Source organism: Tamandua tetradactyla, chromosome 13 (genome assembly GCF_023851605.1).
Source record: "Tamandua tetradactyla isolate mTamTet1 chromosome 13, mTamTet1.pri, whole genome shotgun sequence".
NCBI lineage: Eukaryota > Metazoa > Chordata > Mammalia > Pilosa > Myrmecophagidae > Tamandua > Tamandua tetradactyla.
In genome coordinates, this window is record NC_135339.1 from 24809218 (window position 1) to 24829013 (window position 19796).

Below are 19796 nucleotides of genomic sequence, written 5' to 3' on the forward strand. Positions count from 1 at the left end.
ATCTAGTAGATGATAATTTGTCCTTTAGAAAAGCATCTAATTTAGTGTGTTCTGAAGTCTCAGACAATGGAATATCAGGAGAAGTTTTCAGAATTGTAATATCATTGCAGTTAGGGAATTGGTTTTTTAAAGTTAACTAACATAAGTTCCTTTAATTATTTTTTCCCTGATAGTCCTTAGATTCGCTGCATCTAAATTCTAGTCCTCTCGGGTATTTATAATTGTAAAACATCTCTAACCTCGATTATATTTGCTCTTTGTCATCGTTTGATCAACTTCAAATCTTTTCCTGAAAATCAGTCTCCCTGAGCACCTTTCAAGTGCTCTTCTCAGTTTTCTTTGTTACAAAAATGAAAACATCTTACTAGCGTATTTTCTACTAGATCACATTCTTAATGAAAACTAACAGATTTAACATTTTGTATGAGACTTTTACATAACATAACAAAACATAAACATGGGTTTTAAGCTTTTAAAAAAATTTTCCCTTTTCCTTTTTGTTTGTCAATAGATTTGTGGTCTCTAGCAGAGGTAATTATGGTTTTTCCTTTCCTTTAATTTTGTCCCAGTTTGCCTTTGAACTTTCTTTTATCCTTATCTCTCTAGCACAATACTTGAGGGTCTGCTGTGGACATTTCCCTTCGCTGGGTGTTTGAGCCTTTGGGATTCTCAAATGATGTATATATAATGCCATTAAAATAATTTCTATTTTTCTTTCTTTTTTTACATTTCATGGTTGTTACTTATGTCAGTTTTTTACTTAGGCAAACAGTTCTCGGGCCTCTTAATCCATTCATTTCAATTTAATTTTTTGCTTAGAAATTTCCACCTTGTTTCTCTACACCAAATTGGGTATAATATTTTTGTTCTTACCATGGGATAGTGAGGAAATATAAAGGTGGTTCTTACAGAAAATGTCAAGTGTTTCATAAAAACTATCAGGACAAATAAATGGATTTAGAGTTTTTATTTCTACAGTGAGCATAACTGCCTGGAAGGAATAGGGTTTGTGGCTTTTAAAGTACATGGCACACTTCGCTATTACAGTTGGTACTTCATAATCAGAAGTCTGTCCTTTACTTTTTTTTTTTTCCAGGGACAAAGTACTTTATTACTCATGGTTCAGCAGGCAGCCTGAACTTCATGTTTGCATTAGTTCCCCTTGCCCGCAGGATGATATGAAGCTATCCAGATGGATGCTTGGCATACAGTGGTTACAGTTACAGTTGAGGAACCCTAAATTTAGGAAACCCCTATCTTTTTAACATTTTTTTTTTGAAATATAACATGAATACAAAAAAACCAAGCGGTTATAGAACAGATTTAAAGTTTGGTATGGGTTAGAGTTTCATAATTTTTCATCTTTTTCTACTATCTGCTTGCAGTTTACTTTTTTTTTTTTTGGTGACATTTGTTTTTTCATATTCTGCCTGCTGCACTTTTTTTTCTTTTATTTTTTACTAGATAGAGAAGTTGTAGGTTTATAGAACAATCATTCATAAAATACAGAATTCCCATACACCTCCCCACCATTGGTGAGAAAAATTTGTTACAATTGATGATGACAATATTTTTTGCAATTCTGTTTTTTAACAGTAGTTTCATTTGTTACAATTGAAAGAATATTAAATTAGTACTATTAGCTGTTGTCCATAGTTTAAACCTAAGTGTATTTTCTCTCCTTATTCCCAACCTATTATTTTTTCTTCATGCATGTCTTTATTTTAGTACTCATTTACCCACACATAGAATAAAAGTGATTGTACTTGTTTTTAGAACCTACTTGGCTACCCAAACTCAAGGTTTGAGATGCCTGTCTAGTGGACTCAACTGACTTAATTAGTTTTTTTTATTAATTAATAAAAATTAACTAACACAACATTTAGAAATCATTCCATTCTACATATGCAGTCAGTAATTCTTAATATCATCACATAGATAGATGTATGATCATCATTTCTTAGTACATTTGCATCGATTTAGAAATAGAACTAGCAAAACAACAGAAAAAGATTTAGAATGACAATATAGAGAAAAAATTAAAAAATACAAAATATAAAAAAGAAAAAAAGGAAAAAGAAAAAAACACAAACAAAAACTATAGCTCAGATGTGCTTCATTCAGTGTTTTAACATGATTACATTACAATTTGGTAGTATTGTGCTGTCAATTTTTGAGTTTTTGTATCTAGTCCTGTTGCACAGTCTGTATCCCTTCAGCTCCAATTACCCATTATCTTACCCTGATTCTAACTCCTGCTGGTCTCTGTTACCAGTGACATATTCCAAGTTTATTCTAGAATGTCGGTTCACATCAGTGGGACCATACAGTATTTGTCTTTTAGTTTTTGGCTAGACTCACTCAGCATAATGTTCTCTAGGTCCATCCATGTTATTACATGCTTCATAAGTTTATCCTGTCTTAAAGCTGCATAATATTCCATCGTATGTATATACCACAGTTTGTTGAGCCACTCGTCTGCTGATGGACATTTTGCCTGTTTCCATCTCTTTGCAATTGTAAATAACGCTGCTATAAACATTGGTGTGCAAATGTCCGTTTGTGTCTTTGCCCTTAAGTCCTTTGAGTAGATACCCAGCAATGGTATTGCTGGGTCGTATGGCAATTCTATATTCAGCTTTTTGAGGAACCGCCAAACTGCCTTCCACAGTGGTTGCACCATTTGACAATTCCCACCAAGTTTATTCTCGAATGTCGGTTCACATCAGTGGGACCATACAGTATTTGTCTTTTAGTTTTTGGCTAGACTCACTCAGCATAATGTTCTCTAGGTCCATCCATGTTATTACATGCTTCATAAGTTTATCCGGTCTTAAAGCTGCATAATATTCCATCGTATGTATATACCACAGTTTGTTGAGCCACTCGTCTGCTGATGGACATTTTGCCTGTTTCCATCTCTTTGCAATTGTAAATAACGCTGCTATAAACATTGGTGTGCAAATGTCCGTTTGTGTCTTTGCCCTTAAGTCCTTTGAGTAGATACCCAGCAATGGTATTGCTGGGTCGTATGGCAATTCTATATTCAGCTTTTTGAGGAACCGCCAAACTGCCTTCCACAGTGGTTGCACCCTTTGACATTCCCACCAACAGTGGATAAGTGTGCCTCTTTCTCCGCATCCTCTCCAGCACTTGTCATTTTCTGTTTTGTTGATAATGGCCATTCTGGTGGGTGTGAGATGATATCTCATTGTGGTTTTGATTTGCATTTCTCTAATGGCCAGGGACGTTGAGCATCTCTTCATGTGCCTTTTGGCCATTTGTATTTCCTCTTCTGTGAGGTGTCTGTTCAAGTCTTTTTCCCATTTTGTAATTGGGTTGGCTGTCTTTTTGTTGTTGAGTTGAAAAATCTCTTTATAAATTCTGGATACTAGACCTTTATCTGATATGTCGTTTCCAAATATTGTCTCCCATTGTGTAGGCTGTCTTTCTACTTTCTTGATGAAGTTCTTTGATGCACAAAAGTGTTTAATTTTGAGGAGTTCCCATTTATTTATTTCCTTCTTCAGTGCTCTTGCTTTAGGTTTAAGGTCCATAAAACCGCCTCCAATTGTAAGTTTCATAAGATATCTCCCTACATTTTCCTCTAACTGTTTTATGGTCTTAGACCTAATGTTTAGATCTTTGATCCATTTTGAGTTAACTTTTGTATAGGGTGTGAGATACGGGTCCTCTTTCATTCTTTTGCATATGGATATCCAGTTCTCTAGGCACCATTTATTGAAGAGACTGTTCTGTCCCAGGTGAGTTGGCTTGACTGCCTTATCAAAGATCAAATGTCCATAGAAGAGAGGGTCTATATCTGAGCACTCTATTCGATTCCATTGGTCGATATATCTATCTTTATGCCAATACCATGCTGTTTTGACCCCTGTGGCTTCATAATATGCCTTAAAGTCCGACATCGCGAGACCTCCAGCTTCGTTTTTTTCCTCAAGATACTTTTAGCAATTCGGGGCACCCTGCCCTTCCAGATAAATTTGCTTATTGGTTTTTCTATTTCTGAAAAATAAGTTGTTGGGATTTTGATTGGTATTGCATTGAATCTGTAAATCAATTTAGGTAGGATTGACATCTTAACTATATTTAGTCTTCCAATCCATGAACACGGTATGCCCTTCCATCTATTTAGGTCTTCTGTGATTTCTTTTAACAGTTTTTTGTAGTTTTCTTTGTATAGTTTTTTTGTCTCTTTAGTTAAATTTATTCCTAGGTATTTTATTCTTTTAGTTGCAATTGTAAATGGGATTCGTTTCTTGATTTCCCCCTCAGCTTGTTTATTGCTGGTGTATAGAAATGCTACAGATTTTTGAATGTTGATCTTGTAACCTGCTACTTTGCTGTACTCATTTATTAGCTCTAGTAGTTTTGTTGTGGATTTTTCCGGGTTTTCAACGTATAGTATCATATCGTCTGCAAACAGTGATAGTTTTCCTTCTTCCTTTCCAATTTTGATGCCTTGTATTTCTTTTTCTTGTCTTATTGCTCTGGCTAGAACCTCCAACACGATGTTGAATAATAGTGGTGATAGTGGACATCCTTGTCTTGTTCCTGATCTTAGGGGGAAAGTTTTCAGTTTTTCCCCACTGAGGATGATATTAGCTGTGGGTTTTTCATGTATTCCCTCTATCATTTTAAGGAAGTTCCCTTGTATTCCTATCTTTTGAAGTGTTTTCAACAGGAAAGGATGTTGAATCTTGTCGAATGCCTCCTCTGCATCAATTGAGATGATCATGTGATTTTTCTGCTTTGATTTGTTGATATGGTGTATTACATTAATTGATTTTCTTATGTTGAACCATCCTTGCATACCTGGGATGAATCCTACTTGGTCATGATGTATAATTCTTTTAATGTGTTGTTGGATTCGATTTGCTAGAATTTTGTTGAGGATTTTTGCATCTATATTCATTAGAGAGATTGGTCTGTAGTTTTCTTTTTTTGTAATATCTTTGCCTGGTTTTGGTATGAGGGTGATGTTGGCTTCATAGAATGAATTAGGTAGCTTTCCCTCCACTTCGATTTTTTTTAAGAGTATGAGGAGAGTTGGTACTAATTCTTTCTGGAATGTTTGGTAGAATTCAGATGTGAAGCCGTCTGGTCCTGGACTTTTCTTTTTAGGAAGCTTTTGAATGACTGATTCAATTTCTTTCTTGTGATTGGTTTGTTGAGGTCATCTATTTCTTCTTGAATCAAAGTTGGTTGTTCATGCCTTTCCAAGAACCCGTCCATTTCATCTAAATTGTTCTATTTATTAGCGTAAAGTTGTTCATAGTATCCTGTTATTACCTCCTTTATTTCTGTAAGGTCAGTGGTTATGTCTCCTCTTCCATTTCTGATCTTATTTATTTGCATCCTCTCTCTTCTTCTTTTTGTCAGTCTTGCTAAGGGCCCATCAATCTTATTGATTTTCTCATAGAACCAACTTCTGGTCTTGTTGATTTTCTCTATTGTTTTCATGTTTTCAATTTCATTTATTTCTGCTCTAATCTTTGTTATTTCTTTCCGTTTGCTTGCTTTGGGGTTAGTTTGCTGTTCTTTCTCCAGTTCTTCCAAGTGGATAGTTAATTCCTGAATTTTTGCCTTTTCTTCTTTTCTGATATAGGCATTTAGGGCAATAAATTTCCCTCTTAGCACTGCCTTTGCTGCATCCCATAGGTTTTGATATGTTTGTTTTTGTTTTCATTCGCCTCGAGATATTTACTAATTTCTCTTGCAATTTCTTCCTTGACCCACTCGTTGTTTAAGAGTGTGTTGTTGAGCCTCCACGTATTTGTGAATTTTCTGGCACTCCGCCTATTATTGATTTCCAACTTCATTCCTTTATGATCCGAAAAAGTGTTGTGTATGATTTCAATCTTTTTAAATTTGTTAAGACTTGCTTTGTGACCCAGCATATGGTCTATCTTCGAGAATGATCCATGAGCACTTGAGAAAAAGGTGTATCCTGCTGTTGCGGGATGTAATGTCCTATAAATGTCTGTTAAGTCTAGCTCATTTATTGTAATATTCAAATTCTCTATTTCTTTATTGATCCTTTGTCTAGATGTTCTGTCCATTGACGAGAGTGGTGAATTGAAGTTTCCAACTATTATGGTATATGTGTCTATTTCCCTTTTCAGTGATTGCAGTGTATTCCTCACGTATTTTGGGGCATTCTGGTTCGGTGCGTAAATATTTATGATTGTTATGTCTTCTTGTTTAATTGTTCCTTTTATTATTAGATAGTGTCCTTCTTTGTCTGTTTTAACTGTTTTACATTTGAAGTCTAATTTGTTGGATATTAGTATAGCTACTCCTGCCTTTTCTGGTTGTTATTTGCATGAAATATCTTTTCCCAACCTTTCACTTTCAACCTATGTTTATCTTTGGGTCTAAGGTGTGTTTCCATTAGACAGCATATAGAAGGATCCTGTTTTTTAATCCATTCTGCCAGTCTATGTCTTTTGATTGGGAAATTCAGTCCATTAACATTTAGTGTTATTACTGTTTGGATAATATTTTCCTCTACCATTTTCCCTTTTGTATTATATATATCATATTTGATTTTCCTTCTTTCTACACTCTTCTCCATACCTCTCTCTTCTGTCTTTTTTATCTGACTGTAGTGCTCCCTTTAGTATTTCTTGCAGAGCTGGTCTCTTGGTCACAAATTCTCTCAATGACTTTTTGTCTGAAAATGTTTTAATTTCTCCCTCATTTTTGAAGGACAATTTTGCTGGATATAGAAGTCTTAGTTGGCAGTTTTTCTCTTTTAGTAATTTAAATATATCATCCCACTGTCTTCTGGCTTCCATGGTTTCTGTTGAGAAATCTACACATAGTCTTATTGGGTTTCCCTTGTATGTGATGGATTGTTTTTCTCTTGCTGCTTTCAAGATCCTCTCTTTCTCTTGTCCTTTGACATTCTAACTAGTAAGTGTCTTGGCGAATGCCTACTTGGGTCTGTTGTCTTTGGGGTGCTCTGTACTTCTTGGATCTGTAATTTTGGGTCTTTCATAAGAGTTGGGAAATTTTCAGTGATAATTTCTTCCATTAGTTTTTCTCCTCCTTTTCCCTTCTCTTCTCCTTCTGGGACACCCACGACACGTATATTTGTGCGCTTCATATTATCATTCAGTTCCCTGATCCCCTGCTCAAATTTTTCCATTCTTTTCCATATATTTCTGTTTCTTTTTGGAATTCAGATGTTCCATCCTCAAGTTCACTAATTCTAGCCTCCGTCTCTTTAAATCTACCATTGTAGGTATCCATTGTTTTTTCCATCTTTTCTACTTTGTCCTTCAATCCCATCAGTTCTGTGATTTGTTTTTTCAGAGTTCCTATTTCTTCTTTTTGTTCAGCCCATGTCTTCTTCATGTCCTCCCTCAATTTATTGATTTGGTTTTTGAAGAGGTTTTCCATTTCTGTTCGTATATTCAGCATTAGTTGTCTCAGCTCCTGTATCTCATTTGAACTGTTGGTTTGTTCCTTTGACTGGGCCATATCTTCAATTTTTCTGGCGTGATCCATTATTTTTAGCTGGCGTCTGGGCATTTAATCAGATTTCCCTGGGTGTGGGACTCAGCAGGTTCAAAGATTTTTCTGTGAAATCTCTGGACTCTGTTTTTCTTATCCTGCCCCGTATGTGGCGCTCTGCAAGCAGTATGGTCTGTGGATCTCACCAGTAAAATATGCTGTGGCTCCTTTAACTTTGGAAGACTCTCGCTGTGGAGGAGGGTCGCCAGCCGAAGCGGCTTGGAAGAGTGCTGATCCAAATCTCCCAGCCGGCCTGGGAATCCGCGCGTGGGGGGGGGGCGCCGGCCTCTGCGGCTTGGAGGAGTGCCGATCCAAATCTCCCAGCCGGCCCGGGAAGCCAAGCGTGATGGGGGGCGCCGACCGCCGCGGCTTGAGGGGACCGCCTGTCCCAATCTCCCAGCCGGCCCCGGAAGGAGGGAGGGAGCGGCTCCGGCCACCAGCCGCCACAGCCCGGGGAAGCGCACGCCACTCGGGGATCTCACCGCATTGGATTCTCCCAGCCGGTTCAGCCGTTCCAGAATGGGGTACACTGTATTTTTGGTCTTTGTCGTGACTCCGGGATCTGTTCTGTACCGTTTCTGTTTCTTTAGTAGCTGTTCTGGAGGAGGAACTAAGATCCGTGTGTCTTACTAAGCCGCCATCTTCTCTGGAAGTCCTTTGTAGTTTACTTTTTAATAAATAGTCTGTTGAAATGTCAGTTTTAATAATAGCTCATATAGCTTCTTTACCTTTTCTTAGTTTCCCTCTTGTACCAAGCCCTACCAGTTCTGAAACCTGAAGGGTTCAAGTTCTTGTGTAATGTCTAAATAGTTTTGTTTCTTTACCGACAGGGGCAAAGAATATATTATAGGTTTCGATTATATATCTATAATATAGATATAGATAAACATTTTTATTTAACTTTAATTTACTGTGTTCATACTTACAGATTAAGACTATTTTGCAGTAGACTCTTCTTTGCTGTTTAACTGTAGTGAATCACTAAAAATGAATTTATGACAGTATTTTTTAAATTGAGATAAAATTCATGTAACATAAAATTTATGTTTTTTAGTCTTAATTTGCTGCTGTTATTGGAATTTCTATGCATTGTATCATTTTTATGTATTTTTTTATTATGGCAAAATACATACAACATAAAATTAGCCATTGTAACCATATTAAATATTAAATTGAGTAATTACCGTGTTGCTCAATTCATTGGCAGTGGTTACATTCACAATTTTGTGTAACCATCACCATTATCTAGCCTGGACGATCAGTAATCTGCTTTCTGTCTCTATGGAGTTACATATTCTGAATATTTCATACAAATGGAATCATATAATTTGTGGCCTTTAATGTCTGGTTTCTTTCACTTAGCATAGTGTTTTCAAGATTTATGTATGTTGTAATATTTATCAGTACTTTATTTCTTTCTACTGCTGAGTATAATTCCGTTGTGTATATATACCACATTTTGTTTATCCTTCAGTTGGTGCATATTTGTGTTGTTGCCATATTTTGGCTATTATGAATATTGCTGCTATGAACATTTGTGTACGAGTTTTATTCCAACACCTGTTTTTATTTCTTTTGGGTATCTGCCTAGGAGTGCAATTGCTGAATTGTATCGTATTTCTATGTTTAACTTTTTGAAGAACTGCTTAAACTGGTTTCCACAGTGGCTGCACCATTTTACATTCCCATCAGCAGTGTAGGAGGGTTGCTTTGCGACTTTTGAACTCATTTTTCTACTACATCAGCTGGTCCTAAAGATATTCTCTTTTTCAACTTCGTTGTGCTTACAGTGAATCATTAGCATTTTACCCTTTACACTGTCCCATGTTCAGATTTAGGTACACAAACAAGACTGTTAAAGCTTCCCAGAGATGACAGTATTAAGAGGTCACTTATTTTACAACTTGCTTGTAAAATAAGTGGTTGTTCTTGATCATATTAACTCTTTAATCTTTGTTTGCAGTAATCACTGGCCAGAATCGGAGTGGTGTCATTTCAGCCCGAACTCGAATTGATGTCCTTTTACACACTTTTAGAAGGAAGCAGCCCTTCACTCACTTCCTTGCCTTTTTCCTCAATGAAGTTGAGGTTCAGGAACGATTCCTGAAGTTCCAGGAGGAAGTGCTGGAGAAGTGCGGCATGGTAAGTGGCAAATAAAATAAAACAAAAATTTACTAAGAAAAGTCAAATATAAAGAAGAGTACCAAACAGCTCATAATTCAACCAGTAAAAAGATACATACCTCTCCCCTCACCAAAAACAGTGATTTCCTATAATTCTATGATGAAGAAAAAGTATAGATGCATCAGCATGTATGTCTCTAATATATTACAGAAATATTTTAAAAAATTTCAAGACATATGAATTATCTTACTATACATGCTGTTGTGCATGTTGCTCGAAGCAGCATTAATGAGATAGCATGATTTTATCTACCTTCTGCCTTTCCAGATTAGAAAATAAGGTTTAAAACTCTTTGTATATCCTTTTAGGTGATTAGAAAAATGTTTACTGTTTTTTAAAAATTTATGAAAGCAATATATATTAAATATGTTTCCATTTATTATGGAACATTTAGAAAATGTTGAAAATTGTTGCTGGTATCAGTAGTTTGGTCTTTATTATTGCTGGGTAGTATTCCATTATGTGGATGTATCACAGCTTATTTAACCATCCATTGAAGGACATTTTTCTTTTCTAGTTTTTGGTTAATATGAGTAGAATTTGTAAGAGCGTGTGTACAGGGTTGGTTTTTTTTTTAAGTTTATTTATTTATTGATTAAAAAAATTTAACAACAAACAAACAAAATCATTAATATATGATTCCGTTCTACATATATAATCATATATAATCAGTAATTTACAATATCATCACATAGTTGCATATTCATCATTTCTTAGAACATTTGCATTAATTCATAAAAAGAAATAAAAAGACAACAGAAAAAGAAATAAAACGAAAACAGGAAAGAAAAGGTTATACATACCATACCCCTTACACCTTGCTTTCATTGATCACTAGCATTTCAAACTAAATTTATTTTAACATTTATTCCCCCTATTATTTAGTTCTACTCTTCTGTTGATATGGTAGATAAAAGGAGCATCAGACACAAGGTTTTCACAATCACACAATCACATTGTGAAAGTTATGTCATTATTCAATCATCATCAAGAAACATGGCTACTGGAACATAGCTGTACATTTTCAGGCAGTTCCCTCCAGCCTCTCCATTACATCTTGGTTAATAAGGTGATATCTACTTAATGCATAAGAATAACCTCCAGGATGACCTCTCGACTCTGTTTGGAATCTCTCAGCCATTGACACTTTGTCTCATTTCACTCTTCCCCCTTTTGGTCGAGAAGGTCTTCTCAATCCCTTGATGCTGAGCCTCAGCTCATTCTAGGGTTTTTCTCAATCCCTTGATGCTGAATCTGAGCTCATTCTGGGATTTCTGTCCCATGTTGCCAGGAAGGTCTACACCCGTGGGAGTCATGTCCCACGTAGACAGGGGGAGGGTGGTGAGTTTTCTTTCAGTGTTGGCTGGAGAGAGAGGCCACATCTGAGCAAAAAAGAGGCTCTCTTGGGGGTGACTCTTAGGCCTAATTTTAAGTAGGCTTGACCTATCCTTTGTTGGGTTAAATTTCATATGAATAAACCCCAAGACTCGGGGCTCAGCCTATAGCTTTGGTTGTCCACAATGTTTGTGAGAATATCAAGAATTCAACTTGGGTAAGTGGAATTTCTCTCCGTTCTTACCATTCCCTGAAGGGGACTTTGCAAATACTTTTTCACTCACTGATCGAATCACTCTGAGATTTATTGGGGCATCACTCTGGACAAACTAACAAACTCTCATGTCCTATCCAAATTCCAAGTACCAGCGATGTTCAATCAAGCTATCTACATAAGTTATGTTAGGAAATGCACTAGCCAAAATATAAGCCTTGTACCAAATAAACATTTTTTGCTTTAGTCCCACATATAACGTGAAATTTTAAAATATTAATTACCATCTATTTTCAGTGGGTTGTTTTTTTTTTAACTTTTATTTTGACATACTTTCAAACTTACAAGACAGTTAAAAAATACTACATATCCCCTACAGAGAACTCCAGTATACTACCAATCTCCCCCTCCCCAAATACCCAGACCCATCAATTTTAACATTTTTCCACATTTGTCATTCCTTCCTCCTTCTCTCCCTCCCTCCCTTCCATCTTTATTTTAGCCACTCTAATAGGTGTGCAGTGGTATTTTATTATGGTTTTAATTGGCATTTTCCTAATGGCTAATGTCAAACATGTTTTTATGCCATGCTTTCCATGTTCATGCTTTTTTGCTGTCCTGATGTCGTCTTTGGCAAGATGTCTGTTCATATCTTTTGTCCATTTTAAAATTGGGTTGTTTGTTTTCTTACTGTTTAGTTTTGAGAGTTCTTTATATATCCTGGGTATAAGTCATTTCAAGGATATGGGATTTGTAGCTATTTTCTTCCAGTGCATTATTTGTCTTTTTATTCTTTTATCAGTGTCTTTTGTATCACAGACGTTTTTAATTTTGATGAAATCCCACTTATCAGTTTTTTTTCTTTAATGGATCATAGGATTTTTGGTGCCATGTCTAAGAACTCTCTGCCTAACCCCAGGGCACAAAAATTTTCTCCTATGCTTTCTTTTAGAAGTTTTATTGTTTTACTTTTTATGTTTAGATCCATGGTCCATTTTAAGTTAATTTTTGTATAAGGTGTGAGGTTTAGGTTGAAATTGACTTTTTTTTTTTTAATCTATTCTTTTTTTTTATTTTTTAATTTTTTTTTAATTAATTAAAAAAAATTAACAAAACATTTAGAAATAATTCCATTCTACATGTACAATCAGTAATTCTTAATATCATCACATAGTTGCATATTCATCATTTCTTAGTACAGTTGCATCGATTTAGAAAAAGAAATAAAAAGACAACACAATAAGAATTAAAACGATAATAGAGAGAAAAAAAAAAACCTATACCTCACAGGCAGGTTCATTCAATGTTTTAACATAATTGCATTACAGTTAGGTAGTATTGTGCTGTCCATTTCTGAGTTTTTATATCCAGTCCTGTTGCACAGTCTGTATCCCTTCAGCTCCAATTACCCCTTCTCTCTCTTTTTTTTTTTTAATTAACGAAAAAAATGAAATTAACCCAACATTTAGAAATCATACCATTCTACATTTGCAATCAGTACTTCTTAACATCATCACATAGATGCATGATCATCGTTTCTTAGTACATTTGCATCGGTTTAGAAGAACTAGCAACATAACCGAAAAAGATAGAGAATGTTAATATAGAGAAAAAAATAAAAGTAATAATAGTAAAAACAAAACAAAACAAAACAAAACAAAACAAAAACCTATAACTCAGACGCATCTTCATTCAGTGTTTTAACATGATTACTTTACAATTAAGTATTATTGTGCTGTCCATTTTTGAGTTTTTGTATCTAGTCCTGTTGCACAGTCTGTATCCCTTCAGCTCCAATTGCCCATCATCTTACCCTGTTTCTACCTCCTGCTGGACTCTGTTACCAATGACATATTCCAAATTTATTCTCGAATGTCCGTTCACATCAGTGGGACCATACAGTATTTGTCCTTTAGTTTTTGGCTAGACTCACTCAGCATAATGTTCTCTAGGTCCATCCATGTTATTACATGCTTTATAAGTTTATCCTGTCTTAAAGCTGCATAATATTCCATCGTATGTATATACCACAGTTTGTTGAGCCACTCGTCTGCTGATGGACATTTTGCCTGTTTCCATCTCTTTGCAATTGTAAATAACGCTGCTATAAACATTGGTGTGCAAATGTCCATTTGTGTCTTTGCCCTTAAGTCCTTTGAGTAGATTCCCAGCAATGGTATTACTGGGTCGTATGGCAATTCTATATTCAGCTTTTTGAGGAACCGCCAAACTGCCTTCCACAGTGGTTGCACCATTTGATATTCCCACCAACAGTGGATAAGTGTGCCTCTTTCTCCGCATCCTCTCCAGCACTTGTCATTTCCTGTTTTGTTGATAATGGCCATTCTGGTGGGTGTGAGATGATATCTCATTGTGGTTTTGATTTGCATTTCTCTAATGGCAAGGGACATTGAGCATCTCTTCATGCGCCTTTTGGCCATTTGTATTTCCTCTTCTGATAGGTGTTTGTTCAAGTCTTTTTCCCATTTTGTAATTGGGTTGGCTGTCTTTTTGTTGTTGAGTTGAACAATCTCTTTATAAATTCTGGATACTAGACCTTTATCTGATATGTCATTTCCAAATATTGTCTCCCATTGTGAAGGCTGTCTTTCTACTTTCTTGATGGAGTTCTTTGATGCACAGAAGTGTTTAATTTTGAGGAGCTCCCATTTATTTATTTCCTTCTTCAGTGCTCTTGCTTTAGGTTTAAGGTCCATAAAACCGCCTCCAGTTGTAAGATTCATAAGGTATCTCCCAACATTTTCCTCTAACTGTTTTATGGTCTTAGACCTAATGTTTAGATCTTTGATCCATTTTGAGTTAACTTTTCTATAGGGTGTGAGATACGGGTCCTCTTTCATTCTTTTGCATATGGATATCCAGTTCTCTAGGCACCATTTATTGAAGAGACTGTTCTGTCCCAGGTGAGTTGGCTTGACTGCCTTATCAAAGATCAAATGTCCATAGATGAGAGGGTCTATATCTGAGCACTCTATTCGATTCCATTGGTTGATATATCTATCTTTATGCCAATACCATGCTGTTTTGACCACTGTGGCTTCATAATATGCCTTAAAGTCAGGCAGCGCGAGACCTCCAGCTTCGTTTTTTTCCCTCAGGATGTTTTTAGCAGTTCGGGGCACTCTGCCCTTCCAGATAAATTTGCTTATTGGTTTTTCTATTTCTGAAAAATAAGTTGTTGGGATTTTGATTGGTATTGCATTGAATCTGTAAATCAATTTAGGTAGGATTGACATCTTAACTATATAGTCTTCCAATCCATGAACACGGTATGCCCTTCCATCTATTTAGGTCTTCTGTGATTTCTTTTAGCAGTTTTTTGTAGTTTTCTTTATATAGGTTTTTTGTCTCTTTAGTTAAATTTATTCCCAGGTATTTTATTCTTTTAGTTGCAATTGTAAATGGGATTAGTTTCTTGATTTACCCCTCAGCTTGTTCATTGCTGGTGTATAGAAATGCTACAGATTTTTGAATGTTGATCTTGTAACCTGCTACTTTGCTGTACTCATTTATTAGCTCTAGTAGTTTTGTTGTGGATTTTTCCGGGTTTTCAACATATAGTATCATATCGTCTGGAAACAGTGATAGTTTTACTTCTTCCTTTCCTATTTTGATGCCTTGTATTTCTTTTTCTTGTCTAATTGCCCTGGCTAGAACCTCCAACACAATGTTGAATAATAGTGGTGATAGTGGACATCCTTGTCTTGTTCCTGATCTTAGGGGGAAAGTTTTCAATTTTTCCCCATTGAGGATGATATTATCTGTGGGTTTTTCATATATTCCCTCTATCATTTTAAGGAAGTTCCCTTGTATTCCTATCTTTTCAAGTGTTTTCAACAGGAAAGGATGTTGAATCTTGTCGAATGCCTCCTCTGCATCAATTGAGATGATCATGTGATGTTTCTGCTTTGATTTGTTGATATGGTGTATTACATTAATTGATTTTCTTATGTTGAACCATCCTTGCATACCTGGGATGAATCCTACTTGGTCATGATGTATAATTCTTTTAATGTGTTGTTGGATACGATTTGCTAGAATTTTATTGAGGATTTTTGCATCTATATTCATTAGAGAGATTGGCCTGTAGTTTTCTTTTTTTGTGATATCTTTGCCTGGTTTTGGTATGAGGGTGATGTTGGCTTCATAGAATGTATTAGGTAGTTTTCCCTCTGCTTCGATTTTTTTTAAGAGTTTGAGGAGAGTTGGTACTAATTCTTTCTGGAATGTTTGGTAGAATTCAGATGTGAAGCCGTGTGATCCTGGACTTTTTTTTTTAGGAAGCTTTTGAATGACTGATTCAATTTCTTTACTTGTGATTGGTTTGTTGAGGTCATCTATTTCTTCTTGAGTCAAAGTTGGTTGTTCATCTCTTTCCAGGAACCCGTCCATTTCATCTAAATTGTTGTATTTATTAGCGTAGAGTTGTTCATAGTATCCTGTTATTACCTCCTTTATTTCTGTGAGGTCAGTGGTTATGTCTCCTCTTCCATTTCTGATCTTATTTATTTGCATCCTCTCTCTTCTTCTTTTTGTCAGTCTTGCTAAGGGCCCATCAATCTTATTGATTTTCTCATAGAACCAACTTCTGGCCTTATTGATTTTCTCTATTGTTTTCATGTTTTCAATTTCATTTATTTCTGCTCTAATCTTTGTTATTTCTTTCCTTTTGCTTGCTTTGGGATTAGTTTGCTGTTCTTTCTCCAGTTCTTCCAAGTGGACAGTTAATTCCTGCATTTTTGCGTTTTCTTCTTTTCTGATATAGGCATTTAGGGCAATAAATTTCCCTCTTAGCATTGCCTTTGCTGGGTCCCATAAGTTTTGATATGTTGTGTTTTCATTTTCATTCGCCTTGAGGTATTTGCTAATTTCTCTAGCAATTTCCTCTTTGACCCACTTGTTGTTTAGCAGTGTATTGTTGAGCCTCCACGTATTTGTGAATTTTCTGGCACTCTGCCTATTATTGATTTCCAACTTCGTTCCTTTATGATCCGAGAAAGTGTTGTGTATGATTTCAATCTTTTTAAATTTGTTAAGACTTGCTTTGTGACCCAGCATATGGTCTATCTTTGAGAATGATCCATGAGCACTTGAGATAAAGGTGTATCCTGCTGTTGTGGGATGTAATGTCCTATAAATGTCTGTTAAGTCTAGCTCATTTATAGTAATATTCAGATTCTCTATTTCTTTATTGATCCTCTGTCTAGATGTTCTGTCTATTGACGAGAGTGGTGAATTGAAGTCTCCACCTATTATGGTATATGAATCTATTTCCCTTTTCAGTGTTTACAGTGTATTCCTCACGTATTTTGGGGCATTCTGGTTCGGTGCATAAATATTTATGATTGTTATGTCTTCTTGTTTAATTGTTCCTTTTATTAGTATATAGTGTCCTTCTTTGTCTCTTTTAACTGTTTTACATTTGAAGTCTAATTTGTTGGATATTAGTGTATCCACTCCTGCTCTTTTCTGGTTGTTATTTGCATGAAATATCTTTTCCCAACCTTTCACTTTCAACCTATGTTTATCTTTGGGTCTAAGATGTGTTTCCTGTAGACAGCATATGGAAGGATGCTGTTTTTTAATCCATTCTGCCAGTCTATGTCTTTTGATTGGGGAATTCAGTCCATTGACATTTAATGTTATTCGTGTTTGGATAATATTTTCCTCTACCATTTTGCCTTTTGTATTATATATATCATATCTGATTTTCCTTCTTTCTACACTCTTCTCCGTACCTCTCTCTTCTGTCTTTTTGTATCTGACTCTAGTGCTCCCTTTAGTATTTCTTGCAGAGCTGGTCTCTTGGTCACAAATTCTTTCAGTGACTTTTTGTCTGAGAATGTTTTAATTTCTCCCTCATTTTTGAAGGATAATTTTGCTGGATATAGGAGTCTTGGTTGGCAGTTTTTCTCTTTTAGTAATTTAAATATATCATTCCACTGTCTTCTAGCTTCCATGGTTTCTGCTGAGAAATCTACATATAGTCTTATTGGGTTTCCCTTGTATGTGATGGATTGTTTTTCTCTTGCTGCTTTCAAGATCCTCTCTTTCTCTTTTGACCTCTGACATTCTAACTAGTAAGTGTCTTGGAGAACGCCTATATGGGTCTAATCTCTTTGGGGTGCGCTGCACTTCTTGGATCTGTAATTTTAGGTCTTTCATAAGAGTTGGGAAATTTTCAGTGATAATTTCTTCCATTAGTTTTTCTCCTCCTTTTCCCTTCTCTTCTCCTTCTGGGACACCCACAACACATATATATGTGCGGTTCATATTGTCCTTGAGTTCCCTGATACCGTGTTCAAATTTTTCCATTCTTTTCCTGATAGTTTCTGTTTCTTTTTGGAATTCAGATGTTCCATCCTCCAAATCACTAATTCTGTCTTCTGTCTCTTTAAATCTATCATTGTAGGTATCCATTGTTTTTTCCATCTTTTCTACTTTATCCTTCACTTCCATAAGTTCTGTGATTTGTTTTCCAGTTTTTCTATTTCTTCTTTATGTTCAGCCCATGTCCTCTTCATGTCCTCCCTCAATTTATCGATTTCATTTTTGAAGAGGTTTTCCATTTCTGTTCGTATATTCAGCATTAGTTGTCTCAGCTCTTGTATCTCATTTGAACTTTTGGTTTGTTCCTTTGATTGTCCATATTCTCAAGCTTTTGAGCATGGACAGTTATCTTCTGCTCTGGTGTCTGGGCATTTAGTCAGATTTCCCTGGGTGTCGGACCCAACAAGGTTGTAAGATTTTTCTGTGAAATCTCTGGGTTCTGTTTTTCTTATCCTGCCCAGTAGGTGGCCCTCGTGGCACACGTTTGTCTGCGGGTCCCACCAGTAAAAGGTACTGTGGGTCCTTTAACTTTGGGAAACTCTCGCCGTCCAGGAGGTTCGCTAGCCGAAGCGACTTGGAAGAGTGCCAACCGGCCTGGGGTCCAAACGCGGGGAGGATCGCTCGCCGCCGCAGCCCGGGAAATCGCCCGTCCGAATTTCCTAGTTGGCCCGGTGGCGGGAGTGCGCCAGTCGCAGTGGCCCGCCCGGGAGAGTGCACATTCCCGGGGAGTCATGGGTTTGGAAGGACCCCCCCCCCCCCGTCGCCGTTCTCCGTGGCCTGGGGATTTCCGATCCCATCATTCTCTCAGTTGGTCCGGGGGGCCGCGCGTGGTGTGGGCGCCAGCTGCCGCGGTTTAAGGGGACCGCCTGTCGAATTCTCCCAGCCGGCCCGGGAAGGGGGAAGGGAGTGACTCCGGGCGCTTGCCGCCCCCCCGGTGAAGCCCGAGCCCCTCGGCGATCCCACCAGAGCGGGTTCTCTCAGCCAGCCAGCCGTTCCAGGATGGGGTACGCTGTCTTTTTTATCTCTGTCGTGGCTTTGGGAGCTGTTCTGTATCGTTTCTACTCCCCTAGTAGCTGTCCTGGAGGAGAAATTAAGATCCGCGCGTCGTACTAAGCCGCCATCTTCTCCGGAAGTCTGAAATTGACTTTTAAAAACCTTTGGAATAAAATAGAACAGCAGTTATTATCTTTGCCTTTTGAGACATATAGACCTAGGTGTGGGCTAGGGCAAGATAAACTCTCCAAATCATACAGCCTACTTCAGGTGGCTGTAGAAAGGATTAAAGGAGATAACATAATGTACTCAGCATGGTGCTTAATACATAAAAAAACATTTAACAAATCGCCACTACTCTGCTATTATTTCTGTTAGGTTAGAGTTATTAGTATTATTTGGAATGTTAAGAGTAGGACTAGCCACTTCTGAGGAAGATGGTGGAGTAGGGAGCTCTGGGATGCAGTCCTTCTACCAGGACAACTATTAAACAGGTAGAAATGGTCTGAAACAACTATTTTGAAACTCCAGAGGCGAGAAGAACACCTTATAGCATCCAGGAAAGAGCAGGAGGAAGAAGTTGGTAAATCACAGTAAAGAAGTGTGAATTGCTCTCTCTATACAGTGGCTGTTGGTGCCCATCCCTCACTCTCACAGCAGGTCATTGTGGGGTCCAGTCGCTGCCTAGTGGCTGGTGATACAGTGGACATAAAAATCATCTTCTCCAAGAACAAAGATGGGCATGGTCAATCACCGATCGTGCTTTTTGGTTAGCGAATTTAGATCTTGGGACCCCAACTCTCAGGGTAGCATTTGTTTTAGTCCACCCCGGTGTAGGGCAGAGGTGGTGGAAATTTAAAGACTCAGTACCTCCTCAGGGCTGTGGGGAACAGTTAGCTGAAGGGCCTCATTTGCTGAGCAGGCTAGGAAAGCTCATGCTTTGGGGAGCTGCCAGAGTTATTGTTGATGCCCTTCAAGATCCGTCCTCCACAAGGTACTTTGGAGCCATTCTGTGCCCCCTTCCTGGGTTCCTGGCCCTGTTTTGTCTAGGAAAGACTGAATTGGGAAAGTCCTCCCTAGGGTGACCCTCCTCCCAGAACTTGCCTTCCAGGAAAAAGCAGCTGTGAGACCATGAAACAAGTGTAAAAAACTATAGAGGTAGATAGTCTGGAACAAAGGC

At 37.2% G+C, this 19796-nt stretch overlaps 1 protein-coding gene across 5 annotated transcripts in view; it reads left to right on the plus strand.

The window, feature by feature from the left end:
* Positions 1–19796, plus strand: part of ASCC1 (activating signal cointegrator 1 complex subunit 1) — a 192454-nt gene that overhangs the window by 27715 nt on the left and 144943 nt on the right. For all 5 annotated transcript variants that reach the window (XM_077124990.1, XM_077124991.1, XM_077124988.1 and 2 more), the window contains one exon: positions 9503–9681. In XM_077124990.1, coding sequence (XP_076981105.1) covers positions 9503–9681 — 179 coding nt within the window. The remainder of the gene's footprint in view (positions 1–9502; positions 9682–19796) is intronic.